The sequence below is a fragment of the Benincasa hispida genome, chromosome 11 (assembly GCF_009727055.1).
Source record: "Benincasa hispida cultivar B227 chromosome 11, ASM972705v1, whole genome shotgun sequence".
NCBI classification, from domain to species: domain Eukaryota; kingdom Viridiplantae; phylum Streptophyta; class Magnoliopsida; order Cucurbitales; family Cucurbitaceae; genus Benincasa; species Benincasa hispida.
Genome location: NC_052359.1, coordinates 74,182,050 through 74,198,795, shown reverse-complemented (window position 1 = coordinate 74,198,795; position 16,746 = coordinate 74,182,050). Strand labels below are relative to the sequence as shown.

Below are 16,746 nucleotides of genomic sequence, written 5' to 3'. Positions count from 1 at the left end.
AATCTATTGAACATGTATCGAGAAGACCATTAGAAAAGTTCGATCTTTTAATTAAATCTCAGTGGTCGATCTCGTTCGAGAAAAACTTCTTGAACGAGTTTTAAAAAAGGTCTTAGTTTTATAAGATGAAAGCTTGAACGTGATATTTCTGAAAGTTTTCCCTAACACAAAGTTTGTTCTCATAGATGAAAGCCTAACTAGAATTAAAATTTTAATTATTAATTTTAACTTTGTGAAACCTACTATCTACTGTCTTTCTTTCTCCTCTTGAAATTTGGGATCTCAAATGTGTGATTGTTCTCCAACCTCCAATATTGTGTGGGAATTAGCCACCATCAGCCTCATCCCCGACCGAGGAAAAGGGTGACTCTCATTGGGGCCTCAAGCTTATAGCTCACCTAACCCAATACCCATTATTTGTACTTCGGATCGGGTATTTCAATCTCGAATCTTATCTTTTGTCCCATTTGAACTCAAAAAACCATAATAATAACAACAACCATAATAGAAAAAATATCATATTCTGATTCCCCCATAATGGAAAGTTGTTAGAAACTTTCTTTTGTATAAATTGTTGGTTAATTTCAAGGGGGGAAAAAATTTCCCCAATGTTTGGCCTAATGGAAGTTGGAAACATCCCTCAAGTTTGGTAATTTATCTAAGTTTCTGATATGTCTCAGTTACATTTCAGGTGCTCATTAGTTTTCTTTCATTCTGTGTGTCAGAAAAGGGAAAGTTTTATAAAACAGCAATTTCATAATACCACATAATTTCAATAAATATTGGTTTTCTTTAATATAATTAATTTTGTCTTACTTTTAAGATTATTATTGAATGAGAAATTTTGGATCGTAAATTGTCACTATCATTTATGAAATTATAAATCATTAAATTTGGGACTAATTAGAGAGTGACATGTGTCCCAAATTGAAGTTGAAGACATAAATTGACAAATCCCAATGACACCATGTGTTTTCATTATGACCGTTGGATTGAATAAAATAATTTGGTCCAATTTGATATTATTATTTTTGGCTAAAGTCTAATAAAAAATTGGCTTAATTTGACCCAAATGTCAAGTAAGACCCCAAGTCCAATTAATTGAGCCCAAATGCCAAGTCCATGCACCGACCAATTTTAGACTCCATATAACCTAAAAAGAATTCTCTACCATCGGAACACTCTCACTCCTAAAGTTGACCACACTTTGACTGAAGTTCTTTAGAGATAAAAAGTCCAAGAATATTCACACACTCCACATTCAATCAAGAGAGAATCAGATGAGTAAGTACTAAACATCGAACCACATCTACATTAACACAAGTTTAACTCCACGGAATACGTTTTTCCGCAAGCCTCGTGCGAACATTGATCTCTCAAGAAGATTATCAAATCCAAAACCGAACATCTAAGAATATCATTTGTATCTATCTCTATCAAATAGGTATGGAAATTTTAAAAATTTTGGTTAGCCTACAGATTAGGAGCCCACTGCATAGATTTAGGGATTTATTTTTTTTAATATTGCAATTTAAAAAGCTTTCATACATTTTCAAACTATGTAAATAAATATCGTAGTACTTTTTATGACGATATTCGAAAAAAAAAAGGTTTTGTTAAATAAAAATAAAAAATAAATAAAAGGTAACATGGGACCTTGCAAAAAAATCCAAACAAACACCAACTACTTTTCCGTCTTTTTATTTTTTTTTCACAAAATTGCATGTTGAATATGCGATCATTCATTCTCTTTTAAAACGGAGGCCAGTCTTATTTTATTTAATTTTTTTAAAATTAAAATTAAAATTATATATATATATATAAAAAAAAAACTACAATGTATCTCTAGAGAGTTTGAAAATATATACATTCTTATAAAAGCTTTTAAAAATTGCAATATTAAAAAAAGTCCCATATATTCAACCTCTATATATTATTTATTTGGCCAAAATGGAAAAAGAGAGGAAGAGAAACATAGTAAAGTAATTTTTTTTTTTAAAGAAAAGTTAAAAGTATGATAATCAAAAACTTAATATAAGTCTTAATAATTGAACTATATTCTAATTAACGGGTAAGACAAAATATTTCGAAGGAAGGAAAGAATAATTATTGTCGATTAATTTTGTTCACATCTTAATCTTAGCTGCAAAGGGAGTATTAATAGATCCAATCCAAACAACACCATCCTCTCTCTCTTCCACTTCAGAAATAGACTTCCATTTCAACTCTCCTTTACCTTCAATAATCTCCATTACTTCACCTTCTTCACTAAGTCTCATTCCAATCCCACCATTCCTTATCCATTTTCCCAAACAAGAATGAACTCTCTCTATATTCAAAGGTAGCTTCAATAAGGCCTTCCCTATCCAAGGTTGAGCCAATATCAACCTCAACAACCCGCGTTTTCTCGAGTGAATTCCGACCCAAAACCCACCTTGACGACTCGTTTTGATGTTGTCGGGGAAGCCAGGGAGCTTGGCGACTACGTCGTAGCTTCCGGCTTTCGCGGTCTTTAGCCAATACCTGAGAATCCTGCATTTGGTCGTCTCGGCGAGTAGAAGGAAGTCGCGATTTTTGCTTAGTGAAACTCCATTTGGAAATGAGAGGTTTCCTAAGAGAAGGGTCAGTTGTTTGGTTTTTGGATCATATTTCATTAGCCTTCCTGTATTGTCTCCACTTAATATTGCAGATGCAAAGTTCCTGCACAAAAAAGAGGATTCTTTAGTGGTTTGCTGATCATGGTGCTTGCATATATACATATTTCCTTTTAAGTTATAGTAATATTTTACTCCATCAACCATCATTTCATTTTTTTTATTTTTGTTTTTAAAAGTCTTTACATTGATTTTCACTATTTTTAAAGAAACATTTAAATTTTTTAACCAAAATTTTAAAATAATTTTTTTTTTAAGTTCCTATTTGATTATAACCATAAGGTTTCAGTTATAAAAAAAAGTAGAATTACAAACACTATTTAGGGTTATTTGGTATAATTTTTAACAGTATTTTCAAAATCCAATCCTAAGTTTTAAAAACGTCCCGTAGTAACCATTTTGTTTTTTGTTTTTAAAAATTACGCCTATTTTCTCCTCATTTCTTACATATTTTTAAAGTACAAGAGTTAAATTCTTAGTCAAATTTCATTAAAAAAAAAAAAAAAAAAACGCGTATCGAAAAACTATTTTTTTTAGTTTTCAAAAATTATCTTGATTTTTTAAACAATTGGTAAAAAGTAAATAATAAAGTTAGCAATTTGGAGATAAAAATAGTGTTTATAAATTCAATTTTAACAAACAAAATGGTTGTCCGATGTTTTTTGTGTCTTTTTTTTTTTTTGGAGTTCAAATTTTGCCTAACAATTTAAGTGTTTACTAAAAGAAAGATAAACAATCATAATTAAGAAAATGTGAGATAACAAATATAATATAATTTTCAAAAATAAAAGTCAAATAATTATTGAACGAAACTTAAAAACTATCTTTTTAGTTTTCAAAAGTTCCATGGACTTTGAAAACAAATTTGGATTATAGATAACAAAAAGAAAAAGGAGTAAAAGTAGTATTTACTTTTAAGGTTAATTTTCAAAAATCAAATGACAAACTCCATTTAATAACCATTTCATTTCTCATTTTAAATGAATACAAATGATTATCAAATAGATTATTAACTTTCAAGCTTCCGTGTTTAATAGATATTTAAGCTTTTTAAAAAAAGATATAATAGAAGCCTACGGTTTTATCCATAGATCAATTAAATACAAAACTTAAAGTTGAACAAAAGATTACACTAAAACTCAATTCTATGTTTAATGAATTCATCTTTTCAAGCCCTATTAGATACAAATGTAAGAGTTCAACAACAAAAACTAGATAATTTGTTTAGAGACTAAAATCGACATTACGAAACTTTCAAGTACCATCAATATTTTGAACTGGGTTTTTTTTTTTTTTTTTTTTTAAAAAAAAAAAGGGAATACATTTTGAGTTGGAATGAAAGTATGAGAGAAAAAGAAAATACCTTCTTTGATAGTGAGAAGAGCTATCAGTGAAATAGATAACTCCAGAGAGTTGATCAATGTCCAAACCATTGGCAAACGTTAAAGAATCAAATATCCAAAGTTGATCGTCCTGCGTTTGAAAATCAAGCTTTTCGGCCAAACCGCCGTTAGTGCCGACGCGAAGCAACCCCATGTACGCGTCGGCAATGTACAGATCATCGCCACCGCCACCGCCATCTTTAAATTTGAGCCCTAATGGCCGCCCACATCTCTCTTCTTTCTCCTCCCTTTTTTCTATCTCTTCACAACCTGTTCTGTTATGAAAAAAATTACAAGTCGCAGTCTTTAAATTTATTTTCATAAGTAACATCCCATAAAACTTACATTCCTTGTTTTTTAGTTTTTTATTCGTGATTAAAATAACAAAGCCCGAAAAGAATTTCGATAACATTAATGGGTCGTGTATTAACGGACGATATATATATGTGAGCCCACGATGCATTGACATTCGAAATCAAGATATTGGTATTGGACTTATCAATCGATTCATAACCTTTCAAACACAACCAAGATGTACTCCTACAAGTAAAGGGAGTCCGAAATCAAGATATTGGTATTGGACTTATCAATCGATTCATAACCTTTCAAACACAACCAAGATGTACTCCTACAAGTAAAGGGAGTCCGAAATCAAGATATTGGTATTGGACTTATTAATCAATCCATAACCTTTCGAACACAACCAAAACTTTAACACCCAATGATTGTATTTATAAATATCATCCATAAAAATGAGCAATAAAACCAATGATATACCCTTGCCTCTTTTCTATATTTGTCAGATCTATCTAATAAATATATCAGTGTCGTAACATTCCTTCTTAGAGTTTGAAGGTTTGATCTTCATCCCTATAATTATTTTAATTTACCTTTAATTTTCAATTTCATCCATATTGACTCTAAACTTACATATACCAACTGTGTCCCCTCAACTTATCTATTTTGTATTTTTAATATAAAATTTAAGTAATTATTTAAAAAATATATGAATAAATTCAACATAGTTATAGAAATTTGTAGGTAGCGCGGTGATGGCGCTGTATGTTTTGGTTGTGGGTTCAAGTCCTCCATCTTATAATTTTTAATCTTATTTTTTAAGCGCTTTAGAAAAAATTTAAAGGAAGAAAAAATTAGCAACAATTTTTTTTTTATTATTATCATAGAGATTTTTTTAACCTAAATTTTCACTATCAAGTCTCTACAACATTTTATTGGAGAGTTATCGTTCATTTTTAAAATTAAAGCTACAAGATAATTTTTTCTTTCATTGTCAAGATATACCTATCGTATCATTCATGAGTAAATTTCAAATTCTTTTCAATCTTTTTAGTTTTCATACTTTTAAATTGATGTAATAAATCATAATACCTTCATGATTAATGCTTGTGTAGAGTTAACCCTATATCTATATCAAAAGTATATTAAAATTATATAATATGTAGTTTTTTTAACGATTGTTATATTACATAGTGCCCCTAGATCCGTCATCGCTTAAGTTCGATTTTTGCTAATTTACCTAGCGAAAATCAATGTAAATATCTATATAAACTCATTGCTTTCAAAATAAAATTTTGAAAATAAATAAATTTACCATTAAAGGATTAAAATCCATAAATTTCAAAAGTTAAAAGGAAAAAAAAAAATAGTAGAGCGAGAACTTATTAGAGGGTTGAAATCGTCTAAATTTATAAATTTCATATCGAAAATGTTTCTCATCATAGAATAAATCATAAAATAAACCATTTTACTGAAATTTGGAACGCTTAAAACTATAACCATTTAAAAATTTAAGGTTATATATAACACTTACATAAACTCAAAGATCATATTTAAGATGAAATGAATATTTTAAGATTTAAATAGATAAAATTAATTAATCTTTTCCTTAATTATTATAGAATAGTTTTTTTGTTTTTTTTTAATAATATGTGGACAAGAGAGTCGATCAAGCTATAAAGTTGATAATACAAATTATATTAAGCAATATAAATATAGTCGGTTTAAGCATTAAAAGTGATATTTACCAAATTTCATATAACAGAACCCACCAATCTAGGAAATATCACCACATAAAAATGTGTGATGAACCAAGAAAAATGACAAACAGCTGACCCCAATTTACACGTGTACATCATGCAAAACCAACCGAGAGCTGGGGCCAAAATCGTAATAACAAAAATAATGCCTTTCATTTTTTTCGAGTTTTGAGAATAACGCCACGCCATAAAACAAATAATTTTTTTAAAAAAATGGGGAAAAAATTAACGAGGAAGAAAACAAAAGTCCTTAAATTCATCCTTTATTTCTTAATTTTTTCCACTAATCAAATCAATGTCAATTTTAATGTATTCCTTTACTATCCTTTCCTTTGAAGCTGTTTCTACTTGACATTTCGGCCTTAATTAAATAGATATAAAAAGAAATAACTAAAAGCACAACTTTCATTAAAAAAAAATAATAATAAATCCTTGTTAAAAAACAAGGATAAAACCAACCTTCTTTAATTTTCATAAAATAATTTTTTAAAAAATTGAAAAAAAAAATATTTTTTTTATACAACTTACTTTAAAACATTTATCAATCATAGTTGTATAACAAGAGCCAACAGCAACATTTTTTTAAAAAAAATAAATAATAAAATGCATCAAAATCCTATCCCAATCAATAGTTCCTATTATCATCCTTCTCTCTCCCACAATTTTTTTTTTTTTCTTCCAAAATACTCTCGCGCAACATTATTCATTTCGAAATTATTATATATCTAAACCAATAATTCACTTCATAATCTTATCCTTATATAATAAATTTTAAGAAAAATACAAAATCCAAAAATTATATATGCTAAATTTTGAGTTTATATCAATTAAAATTATGTATTAATTTAAAATTTAAAACTTTTATAAATATCATGTGAAACCTTACAATTTGTTTCAATTAAATTTATAAAATTTTTGTAATCAAATCAATTTATACTCATCCTTACGATTTTATTCGACAATTTTACATATGTAGACTTTATCAAAAGTTCGTTTTACAAAATAGACTTAGAGTCGATTAGTGGATGATTCTCCATTGAAATTTTCCTAAACACTTAAATTGATTCATCATGAACGTTTTAGAAATTTAATTGATATAATTATAAGTCTAATACAATATTTTTCGGATAAATTGACACATTTAATGACAAAAAGTTCATCAAGAGTTTAAAATCGATACTATACAAAGTTAACAGTGGGAATGAAATTTAATTTTAATTGTTAAATTTAAAAAATAAATGTTATTAAATGTTGCACATTTAAAAGCTAGTAAATGATAGATTTTAAAAATGTAGGAGAATCTAAAAGTTAGTAAATTATTGATTTTAAAAACGAAGGAGATTTTTAAAAACGGTGATTTAAGTGTGATTTTAGTGGATTTAATCATAATTTGTTTATAAAAAAAGTTAAAAAATTTTGTTAGAGTCACCTCTCTTTCTCTCCAGATCAATCTCAATCTCTTTTTCTTAAACTCAATCACAAATGCAACTTTAATCTCTAATATTATGTTTAAATTCACATATTGTTAATAAAAATAAAATAAAATAGATCATGATGATTAATGTTACCTTAAAATAGTATCAATGTTTTTTTAGAAAAATATATGAAAAAAAATAGAAATTAGATTAAAAAAAATAAAATGAAAAACAATGAAAAAAGGGGAAGCCCGAAAAGTTTTAACAGCAAAAACATTTAAAAAATTTCTGATATAAAGATAATAATTTAATTGGGCAAACAGAATTTTACAAAAATAAATAAATAAATAAAATAAACTCAACGTGCACTTGATTAAATAATTAGAAAAAATAAAAAATAAAAGCAGAGAGAGAGAGAGTTGAAATTACCTGTTTGGAGAAGTAACGGCGAAATCGATCCAGCTTCGTTGTTCCGGCAGCCATTTGATAATCCGGCCGTCGGAGATGCCGGTGTAAGGTCCGCCACCGGCACTGTCGAAGGCGAAGCTCTCCGGCCCAACGGCACCATCGATTGCTACATATTCCGTTTTCCAATAATCGAAAGTCTCCGGTGGCGGAGAAAATCTGGTGGTGTTGATGGCGAGTAGGGCGAAGACGGCGGCGACTGCGGTTGCGCTGATGCAGAGGTTGGAGTTCATGGCTTTTGCAATGAGAGAGAGAGAGCAGAATTTGAAGAGAAGTATGAGATGTGTGAATTTTATTTTGAAGGCCAGAGAGTGGCAATTTTGTCATTTTCAATTATTGGGATTGGGTTTGGCTTCAATTTGAGATGGGGCTATTTTGGTCTTTCTACTAAACCATCCACATTTTACATTTTTTTTTCTTGTGGTGGATGATTCGACCGGGATTTACATGGATTGGGTTGGAGTGATTTTATGGACCAATTCGGAAGAAGAATAAGGTTTCCAACTCAATCCAATCTAATCCTTAAAATTCGAGTTGAGTTGAGTTAAATTGTCGAATTAAATATCCAAGATATCTACTACAAACTTCAAACAACCCAATCTAATAAAAAAAGAACATAAAAAATTCAACCAAATCTAACATTAAATTAAAACAAATCCGACCCAATCATTACCGTTTATTTGGGTAATCCAGTTGAGTTGTGTGGTCATTTGAATACCCAATAATTCAACATCTAAACTCGAAGTCGATAGTATAAACTAAAATTGTGTGAGATTACACTTTATATCTCTATTTTTTATTTTTAGGATAACTTCCAATTAATTCAAAGTTGGTAAAATATTTTTTTAAAAAAAATAAAAGTTAAAATACATAATTGACAATTTTATTTCATTACAACAACTATAGGGATGCGAGATTGAACATCGAACCCCAATAGAGAAAAATACACTCCATTTATCGTCTCCTAAACTTTAGTTAATTATGACTTATTCAATCTAATTTCGATTTTATAACAATTTTGTCTTTGGATTTTAATATGTAACAATTTAATCTTTCTATTTTAATTTAGTATGTATTTAAACTTTTAATTTTATGTCTAATAAATTTCAAAAATTTTAAAAATTAATTTATCTATTAGTGATTGTTTGGAACAAAGGAATTGGAGACAATAATAGTTAAGGGTGTGTGACACCCTTATTTGATATAAGGTTTAAATGCGCACAAGATTAATATTTTCTCATGCATCCTTTATATTTATAGACATACCCTTACAAAAATATGGATTTTCTGTTTACTTCTTGTTTTAATATAGTTAATTAATTACTGGATTATGTTTGAATTGATAATTCAAATTCATTTTATTCCTTAAATTTTCACAAAAGTGATATTATGTTTAAAATTTGGTTAAGAACACAGATGTTTAATTAGAAAAGTTAAAAATTATTATAAATAAATTGTGAAAAAACAAATAAAAATTTCAATTCACATCGAATCGTTCAACCACACAGTTTGTCATGTGATAAATTTTTATATTTTGTTAAATATTTTTTGAGTTTTTTCAAAATCAAATCATTTTATATGTGATAGACTATTTTTTTTTTCTTTATTTTCTTTCATTTTTATTTTAGACATTATACATGGGGTAGGTGAGTCATTCTCTTTCACATGCAAGGATAAAAGATAATGATATGAATTTCTTTTCTTAGCAAAAAGAGGTTCTTTTCACCCATATACTTAGGTGAAAGTAGGTTGATTAATTAATCTCAGGTTACAATTTCATTTTCATGAATTTAAACACTAAATATTGCATTGAATATAATATTATAAAGAATATGACATTATACTTCAAAATTATAGTATACATAATTATGTTTAGGTGATTTGATGTTTTCTTTTTTCTAAATTAGACAAGTAATGAACCATAATTAAGATTCGTTATTTATGAGTTATTAATTTGATTCTCGCAAAGAATCTCGATATGATTCTCATATATACATGTAATAACATAAAATTTCAAATAATAGAAAATATTGTCAAAGAGAACTTAGTTCAGTAGTATTGGCATGCACTCCGTCCAGGTCAGAGGCTTGATTCCCCACCTAATTATTATACTAAAACAAAATTGTAGATAACTTTTTCATAGGATGATTGATTGATTATATTTAGGAGTCGTTTGGTTTAAGCTTTCAAAAATGTTAAGGAATTAAGTATGTCTGGGAATAAAAAGCTTGTCAATAAAATTGTTAAAAATCAAGGATGACTGTGTTTGGTTGTACGTGAGAATGTTATCAAAATTTTATGGTAACACTTTGTATTTTATTTATAAAATTAATCATGGACACCTCTATAAAATTTTGATAGATTAATTGAAAGTTTTAAGCAAAATTAATTATTTAACTATCAAATAATAATATTAATTAAATTATTAATTATAAATACTTGTAAAATAAGTGTTTATAATTAAAATTAATTGATTATACATTTGATGTATCAATTTGATTAATTTATATAAATATGATGTACTAATTATAAAACAATTAAAATCAGTTTCAAAAAAATAAATATGACATTTTATGATTAAAAAATAATGAACTATAATTAATCAATAATAAACTAATTATAAATATAAAAAATAATCTCATAAAATATTAATCATGGTGATAATTAATTAAGGATTGTTAATAAATATAGAAAAATAAACAAAAATATTTACAAATATAGAAAATTTTTAGAACTACCAATGATAGACGTTGATAGACATTGATAGACTTCTATCTGTGTCTATCAACATCTATCATTGATAGTTCTAAAATTTTGTTATATCTTGTAAATATTTTCAATAATTTTACCATTTGAAATAATTTCCCATTAATTAACTACGTATATAATTTATTAATGAATTAATAGTATTAATGCATCGATTTTTTACGATTTATTTAATAATAATTAATTTATGAATTTGGAGTAGTTAAATTCAAATATCATAATTTAAAATCGAATATAATTTTCTAAATTATAAATTCAATATTCATATATTAATTAATTTCACTAATATAAAATAAAAAAATAAATTTATATATTAAAGGGGAGAGAGAATGGACATAAAAAAAATCCAAACTTTTCGATGGGTATCATCTATGAGTATAAGAAATGCATGATAATGACTTATTCACGTGCCTAAAGCTTCAAAACTTGTACCAAACAATGAGATGCATATCTTTTACCCATTATGACTCTTATTCTCATCTCAATTCTCTCGATCCAAATGATCTCTTAATGAGAAGTAAACATGACCTAAATATTGTTTAGTTGGTTTACGACATGTTTCATGTCAATGAAAAATAGCCTCACGACCATACCTAGAATAAAAAACAATAATCAATTAGAATGAATGCTCTTTAATTTCCATATTAAATTAACTTAGAAGAAAACTAGGCAGGATTCATCCGTGCTCAAATTACAATGTTTTTTTTGCAGGTCCCTGAATAAGAAAAACTTCCAAATAATTAAATAAATCACCCCTCAATAATAAAACAAAATAATGAAGTTAAAAATGTAAAAGAAAGAAAAAGCCTATGCCTACCCATAATTTCAATCTTTGAGACTTATGTGTCAATAAGTCATCTACGAACATTAAAATAAAACAAAAATGTCTAATAGGTCTCTCAACTTTTAATTTATATCAATAAGTTTCTAAAATTTTAAAAGATCTAACCACTTTCGATTTTAGGATCGATTAGCTTGTTTAATAGGTCATTCTCAAACTTATTAGACACAAAACTTAAAATTTGATTTTTTTACCAAACCAAGGAAAAAGAAACAAGAAGAAAATTTATGTTAATTAATGTTATTAATTCTTTTTAAAGAAAAACTTTGAATATACCTAGACTATAATTAGATACACAAATGAATGTTAAAGTACTTAGTGCATTATAGGTTGTCTCATCTTTTCTTTGTTTTTCTTTTTTAAAGGCTAAAATGGGGCAAACATCCAAACGATTACATTAACGCTCCTCATGAATGAGAGAAATGATACAATTTGGAAAGCTATCTTTCTAAACAAAAGAATCTCATCTTTGTTCGTTACATTCAATTGTCCAATAATAATTTACCATATGGAAAATCGCTTTTGGTCCCTAAATTTTCGATAAAGTAACCGTTTAATTCCTGGGTTTTAGTTGGTTACAATTTAGTCCTTATATTTTCAAATTTGTAACAATTTAACCCCTAAACTTTAATAAATAACAATTTAGTATCTATATTTTGAAAATAATTATGGAAAAAAATATCTCTTAAAATTAAGTGTTGAATTTTATTATGTAATGATCTAATCTTTATGGTTTGTAAAACTATATATAAAAAAAAAAAGTTGGTTTCCGATGAATTTAACAATCTACATGTGTAAGAAATTTCATTCAATCTTAAGAAAATTTTTCCGATTAATTCATTACAAATTGTAAAATATAGGGACAAAAGTATTATTTATTAAAGTTCATGGACTAAATCATTAAAAATTTGAAAGTAAAGGGACCAGAATCGTTATCGACAAAAGTAAATTCAGGAATTTAATTGTTATTCTAATGAAAGTTAAGAGGCTAAAACGGCTATTTAACCTAAAAAATCAATATTTGTTTTGTGCGATTAAAATGAGATGTAGAGAGATATATTGTTTTTATAAAATAAATTTTACATTTTTATATAAATTAACCCTATAGAATAATAATAATGTAACTACTACATTAGTTTTCTGTTAGTAACAATACTTTTTAAAGGACCTTTCAATGAAAAGAGGTTTTTGAAGTTTTGCAACTTGATAGATGTCAGTTTTAATATTCAGTAACTATATATACCGAACAATTAGTTTTTTTTTTCCTTTTAAAAAATATTAATAATTAAAAATATATATATATTTCATCAACTCCACAATCATCCTAAGAGTGAAACAATATGTTAAAATCTAAACCACAATCTCTTAAACATAAGACAAAGATGAAGAGAGTTTCAAAATCAGAATATATTAACCAAAAGTTAGATCAACGAGAGCTTCAGCTCTCTTCCAAAGCCTTTTTTATGATCTTCTACATGAAACTTGCTCTATTCCAAAAAGGAAAACTAAAATTACAAGAAGAAGCAAGAGTGAACTATCTACTCGAATCGTGTTTCGAGAAATAGCTTAGGACAAGCCTATTTCGGTTCATAAACGCCAATGAACGGCATTAGAACCGACCCGAACCACAGCTTTCCATCCTTCTCTTCAACTTCACTGATGAACTTCAAAGTTTTCCCTTCACAATCTTCTAAAATCTCCAAAACCTCTCCTTCCTCACTCAACCTAATAGCAGTTGCATGGGCCTTCCCTCCCACCAACAACCGATGCAATTGCTTGAATTCAACAGGAAGCTTCAACAACAGCTTCCCAAACCAAGATGTTGAAGTAACCAAGTTCCCAATCATTCCCCTTTTTGAATGCAAAGCGACCCAATATTCGCCTTTTGAATTCCTTCTAATGTTGTCGGGAAAGCCCGGAAGCTTAGCAAGAACATCGAAATTTCCTGCTTCGGAGCCTTGAAGCCAAAATCTGAGGATCCTGCCAGAGGTGGACTCAACCACAAGCACATAGGAATGGTCTTTACTTAATGCAACACCATTGGCAAAAGCAAGGCCTTGTAATAAAACTGCAACTTGTTTACTAGCTCGGTGGTACTTAAATAACCTGCCCGTACTATCTCCACTCAATATCGACGCCATGAACTGTCTGCAAGTATAAAACATTCACCAAAACCAAAGTTAAACTAGAATGTCAGACTGCAGAAACTTTAATACTATAAGCAGTTCCAGTTTCAACCTTAATGAAGTGTTATGTTAAAACAGAGATAAGCAATGGCATTAGAAACATATAAATTCAGTAAAACATAACAAAGAAATTAAGCTATTTGAAGGGCTAGAATGTAATCAGGATTATTGCGAATCTGAGAGGTGTTGAAATAAGTGCGGAATCGAGGACGGAATGAAAATGGGATCGTGAAGCATGAAAACGGTGAAAAAATGGTGGATTGAAAACCGTGGGAACGGAATGAGCTTGGTATTACAATTTGGGCCCAAAACGCTCAATCCAAACATGGATTTTAGATTACATTACATCCCAATTCCATTACCGTCCAACAATCAACCCCTAAAATTCAGGAACCAGAACTTTCAGATTCTTTCGTTAGATTTTTCTTCTTTAAAGATCAGGTCAGGCATGAATATATGCTTTTACCTTCTTTGGAAAACTGTACTACTGTCAGTAAAGTATATGATATCGTTGTCTTCATCAATATCAAGATCGTTTGTGAAGCGAAGTGGCTTGCCTTCGAATTCACTCACAAGTTTTGTTGCCAAACCTCCAGAAGGTCCCACTACATGAAGACCAAGATAGGCATCGGCAATGTAGAGATCTCCAGTTGTCTTATCGAAACGCAATCCCAATGGTCTCCCACAAACATGCTCCAATTCAAGTGCCAATGGGCGAACACACTCACTCCTTCAAGAACATAAAATGAAGTGAATCAAATCTGAAAATGAATAATATTTCCCAAACAATGACATGCGCTTCCCTATTTCTGGTGAGTAAAACATAAACGTGTACATCTAAAGATTAAACCAGACATTCAAATAGTACCAACATGTCTTAAACCACCGATTGACCCAAAAGCTTAAGTTTATTGATGAAGCTAAATTTAGTATTATATCATCTAACACTCTCCCTCTTGTGGACTTAAAATATGTAGAAGACTCAACAAGTGAAAAATAATATTAATTGGATAGCAAATAACATAACGTTTGAACACAGGATCCCTTGGACCACCTGCTTTGATACCATGTTAAATTACCAATTGACCCAAAAATTTAACCTTATAGGTGAAGGTAAATTTAATATTATATCATCAAACAATATGAACAGTAAAGTGACAGAAAATTGAAGTACTTCAAAACCCGACGTCGATAGCTCAAATTCAATAGAGAGCATGAATGTGTTTTCTTAGGCCTATGAGACGATTTCGATGTGTCTTTTCCTAGTGTAAATCCAGCTTTAATCCCCAGAAGATATCTTATTCAAGCAATCATGAGACAGCAAAGAGAAGCTTACTAAGTCTAGCAGTTGTCAAGAGCAAATAACGATAGACAAGATTTATCAACTCCAAAAACCTGAGTTTTAGCTTGGTAGGTGGGGTAGTCAAAAAGTCAAGCCAGCCCTTTTCACGATACTAAGCCAGGAAAATCCTATGAAAGTTAAAAATCCATTCACTGACGAAAATGAGAAGAGGGATTTGAACCTTGGATGGTTATTTTCGAATTATACCGATTTTTCAAGACCAGAGCAACTCATACAGACACATGAAAGACAAGGCCTTGAAATGATTCCTCAACAACTTGATATCCAATCATAAGGGCACCAAAGGTAGTTGACCCTGCCCCCAACTCCTCTTGAGATGGGCTTTATGGCAAAGAACAAGAAAAAAAAAACAAAGACCAGGTCCAGGCTCGAATTTGATAATCAATTCCCCAAACCAAGCATATCTTACAACCATACATGAAAAAGTCCAACGCATCGTCCATCCATTTATATATATATATGGGCATGTTTTAGAATCACTCCAATGCATAGTTTTCGTGATTTAAAACCAATTTTAATAATATAAAAATCGTGTTTGAAAGTGTAAGACTAAATTAATTTTGAATGATTAAAGACGTATTTGGAGTGATATTAAACTTGACAAAAGTGATTTTAACCATTTCAAAATCACTCTAAATCTTACACAAATCCTTCAAAAGTCCAACCAAAACATGTTCCATATATATTCACCATTTTAAAAGGAAAAACGTGTAATTAATCATCCATCTCAAAATAAATTATATAATAACGAAAATTCAACAATAATCGCGCTTAATTAACAAAAAAAATCAAGTTGCAGCCAAGCAGGACCGTTCTATGATCATACTACAGAATACTTAGCTAAAATACAGGACTCAAAAATCCCTCTTCTAAAACAATTCGTTCAAACATCTCCCGAAAGCAAAATAAAGATAAGATTGTACCTGTGAGAGCTGGTAACAGCGAAATCAGTCCAGCCACGGCCATCGCCTTGCCACTTGAGAATCCGGCCATCGGCAACCCCAGTATACGGACCTTCACCGTTAGGATCAAAAATCAGGCTCTCCGGTCCGATTGCTCCAGGGACAGAAATAACAGTGGCCGAATGGAGATAATCGTGGGTTCCGGGAATCTGCGGCGGCGCAAGGACCTGATTGAGCTTGAGAAGAGGGGTTTGGAGGGAGAAGATGATGGCAACGATGGCTGCGACCGCCGCCACAGTCAATGTAAGCATCGAATTCATTGGTTGAGTTCCTTGAGTTTGATAATGTGTTGGAGGAATGGGAAATGAAGGTGAGTGGATCCGGTAGAAATGGGAATGGGTTGAGTGGAAAGACGGACTTTACAATAAAGTCTGTCAGAGCAAAGGTGAAAAGATTGCTTTTTACAAAATTCTATTTTAGTATTCTAATTTCTAACCACCTTTATTCTATTTTCAACCTTACATTAGGTTTGGTATTATTTAGTGCAACCATTCTCGGGTCGGACATCGAACCATTCATCTTTGAAATAGTAATAGATATTTATCTACTGAATTTTCTTTTTAAGTATGAATTTTCTTTTTAAGTACGATAAAGGTGAGATATAAAGATTTCAACTTTTAATTTTTACCAACTATTGTTAGCTCATGTTGATTAT

General features: G+C 29.4%; 2 protein-coding genes across 3 annotated transcripts; both read right to left on the bottom strand.

Annotated features, from left to right (window-relative positions):
* Nucleotides 1-2,039: 2,039 nt before the first annotated feature.
* On the bottom strand, nt 2,040-8,262 carry LOC120090025 (protein STRICTOSIDINE SYNTHASE-LIKE 2-like). 2 transcript variants are annotated; one of them, XM_039047510.1, is made up of 3 exons: nt 7,938-8,262; nt 4,018-4,311; nt 2,040-2,700 (listed from the first exon to the last, which is right to left on the bottom strand). In XM_039047510.1, the coding sequence occupies exons 1-3, from the start codon at nt 8,204-8,206 to the stop codon at nt 2,127-2,129; spliced, it is 1,137 nt and encodes a 378-aa protein (XP_038903438.1). In that variant the 5' UTR covers nt 8,207-8,262; the 3' UTR covers nt 2,040-2,126. The 2 variants fall into 2 exon arrangements, with proteins under 2 accessions (XP_038903438.1, XP_038903439.1); XM_039047511.1 differs by having other exon boundaries at nt 4,018-4,306; nt 7,938-8,213.
* A 4,697-nt stretch (nt 8,263-12,959) lies between these two features.
* LOC120091440 (protein STRICTOSIDINE SYNTHASE-LIKE 10-like) lies at nt 12,960-16,482 on the bottom strand. The gene is made up of 3 exons (XM_039049467.1): nt 16,053-16,482; nt 14,233-14,496; nt 12,960-13,728 (listed from the first exon to the last, which is right to left on the bottom strand). The coding sequence occupies exons 1-3, from the start codon at nt 16,349-16,351 to the stop codon at nt 13,158-13,160; spliced, it is 1,134 nt and encodes a 377-aa protein (XP_038905395.1). The 5' UTR covers nt 16,352-16,482; the 3' UTR covers nt 12,960-13,157.
* Between the last annotated feature and the right edge of the window lie 264 nt (nt 16,483-16,746).

What these genes read in the sequence shown, in the direction of transcription:
- LOC120090025 (XM_039047510.1), bottom strand. Translation starts at nt 8,206, where the DNA reads ATGAACTCCAACCTCTGCATCAGCGCAACCGCAGTCGCCGCCGTCTTC. An exon ending in GCCGTTACTTCTCCAAACAG is followed by an intron (nt 4,312 to 7,937) that starts GTAATTTCAACT and finishes TTTTCATAACAG; the next exon opens with AACAGGTTGTGAAGAGATAG. An exon ending in TCTTCTCACTATCAAAGAAG is followed by an intron (nt 2,701 to 4,017) that starts GTATTTTCTTTT and finishes TTTTTTGTGCAG; the next exon opens with GAACTTTGCATCTGCAATAT.
- LOC120091440 (XM_039049467.1), bottom strand. Translation starts at nt 16,351, where the DNA reads ATGAATTCGATGCTTACATTGACTGTGGCGGCGGTCGCAGCCATCGTT. An exon ending in GCTGTTACCAGCTCTCACAG is followed by an intron (nt 14,497 to 16,052) that starts GTACAATCTTAT and finishes ATGTTCTTGAAG; the next exon opens with GAGTGAGTGTGTTCGCCCAT. An exon ending in AGTACAGTTTTCCAAAGAAG is followed by an intron (nt 13,729 to 14,232) that starts GTAAAAGCATAT and finishes TTATACTTGCAG; the next exon opens with ACAGTTCATGGCGTCGATAT.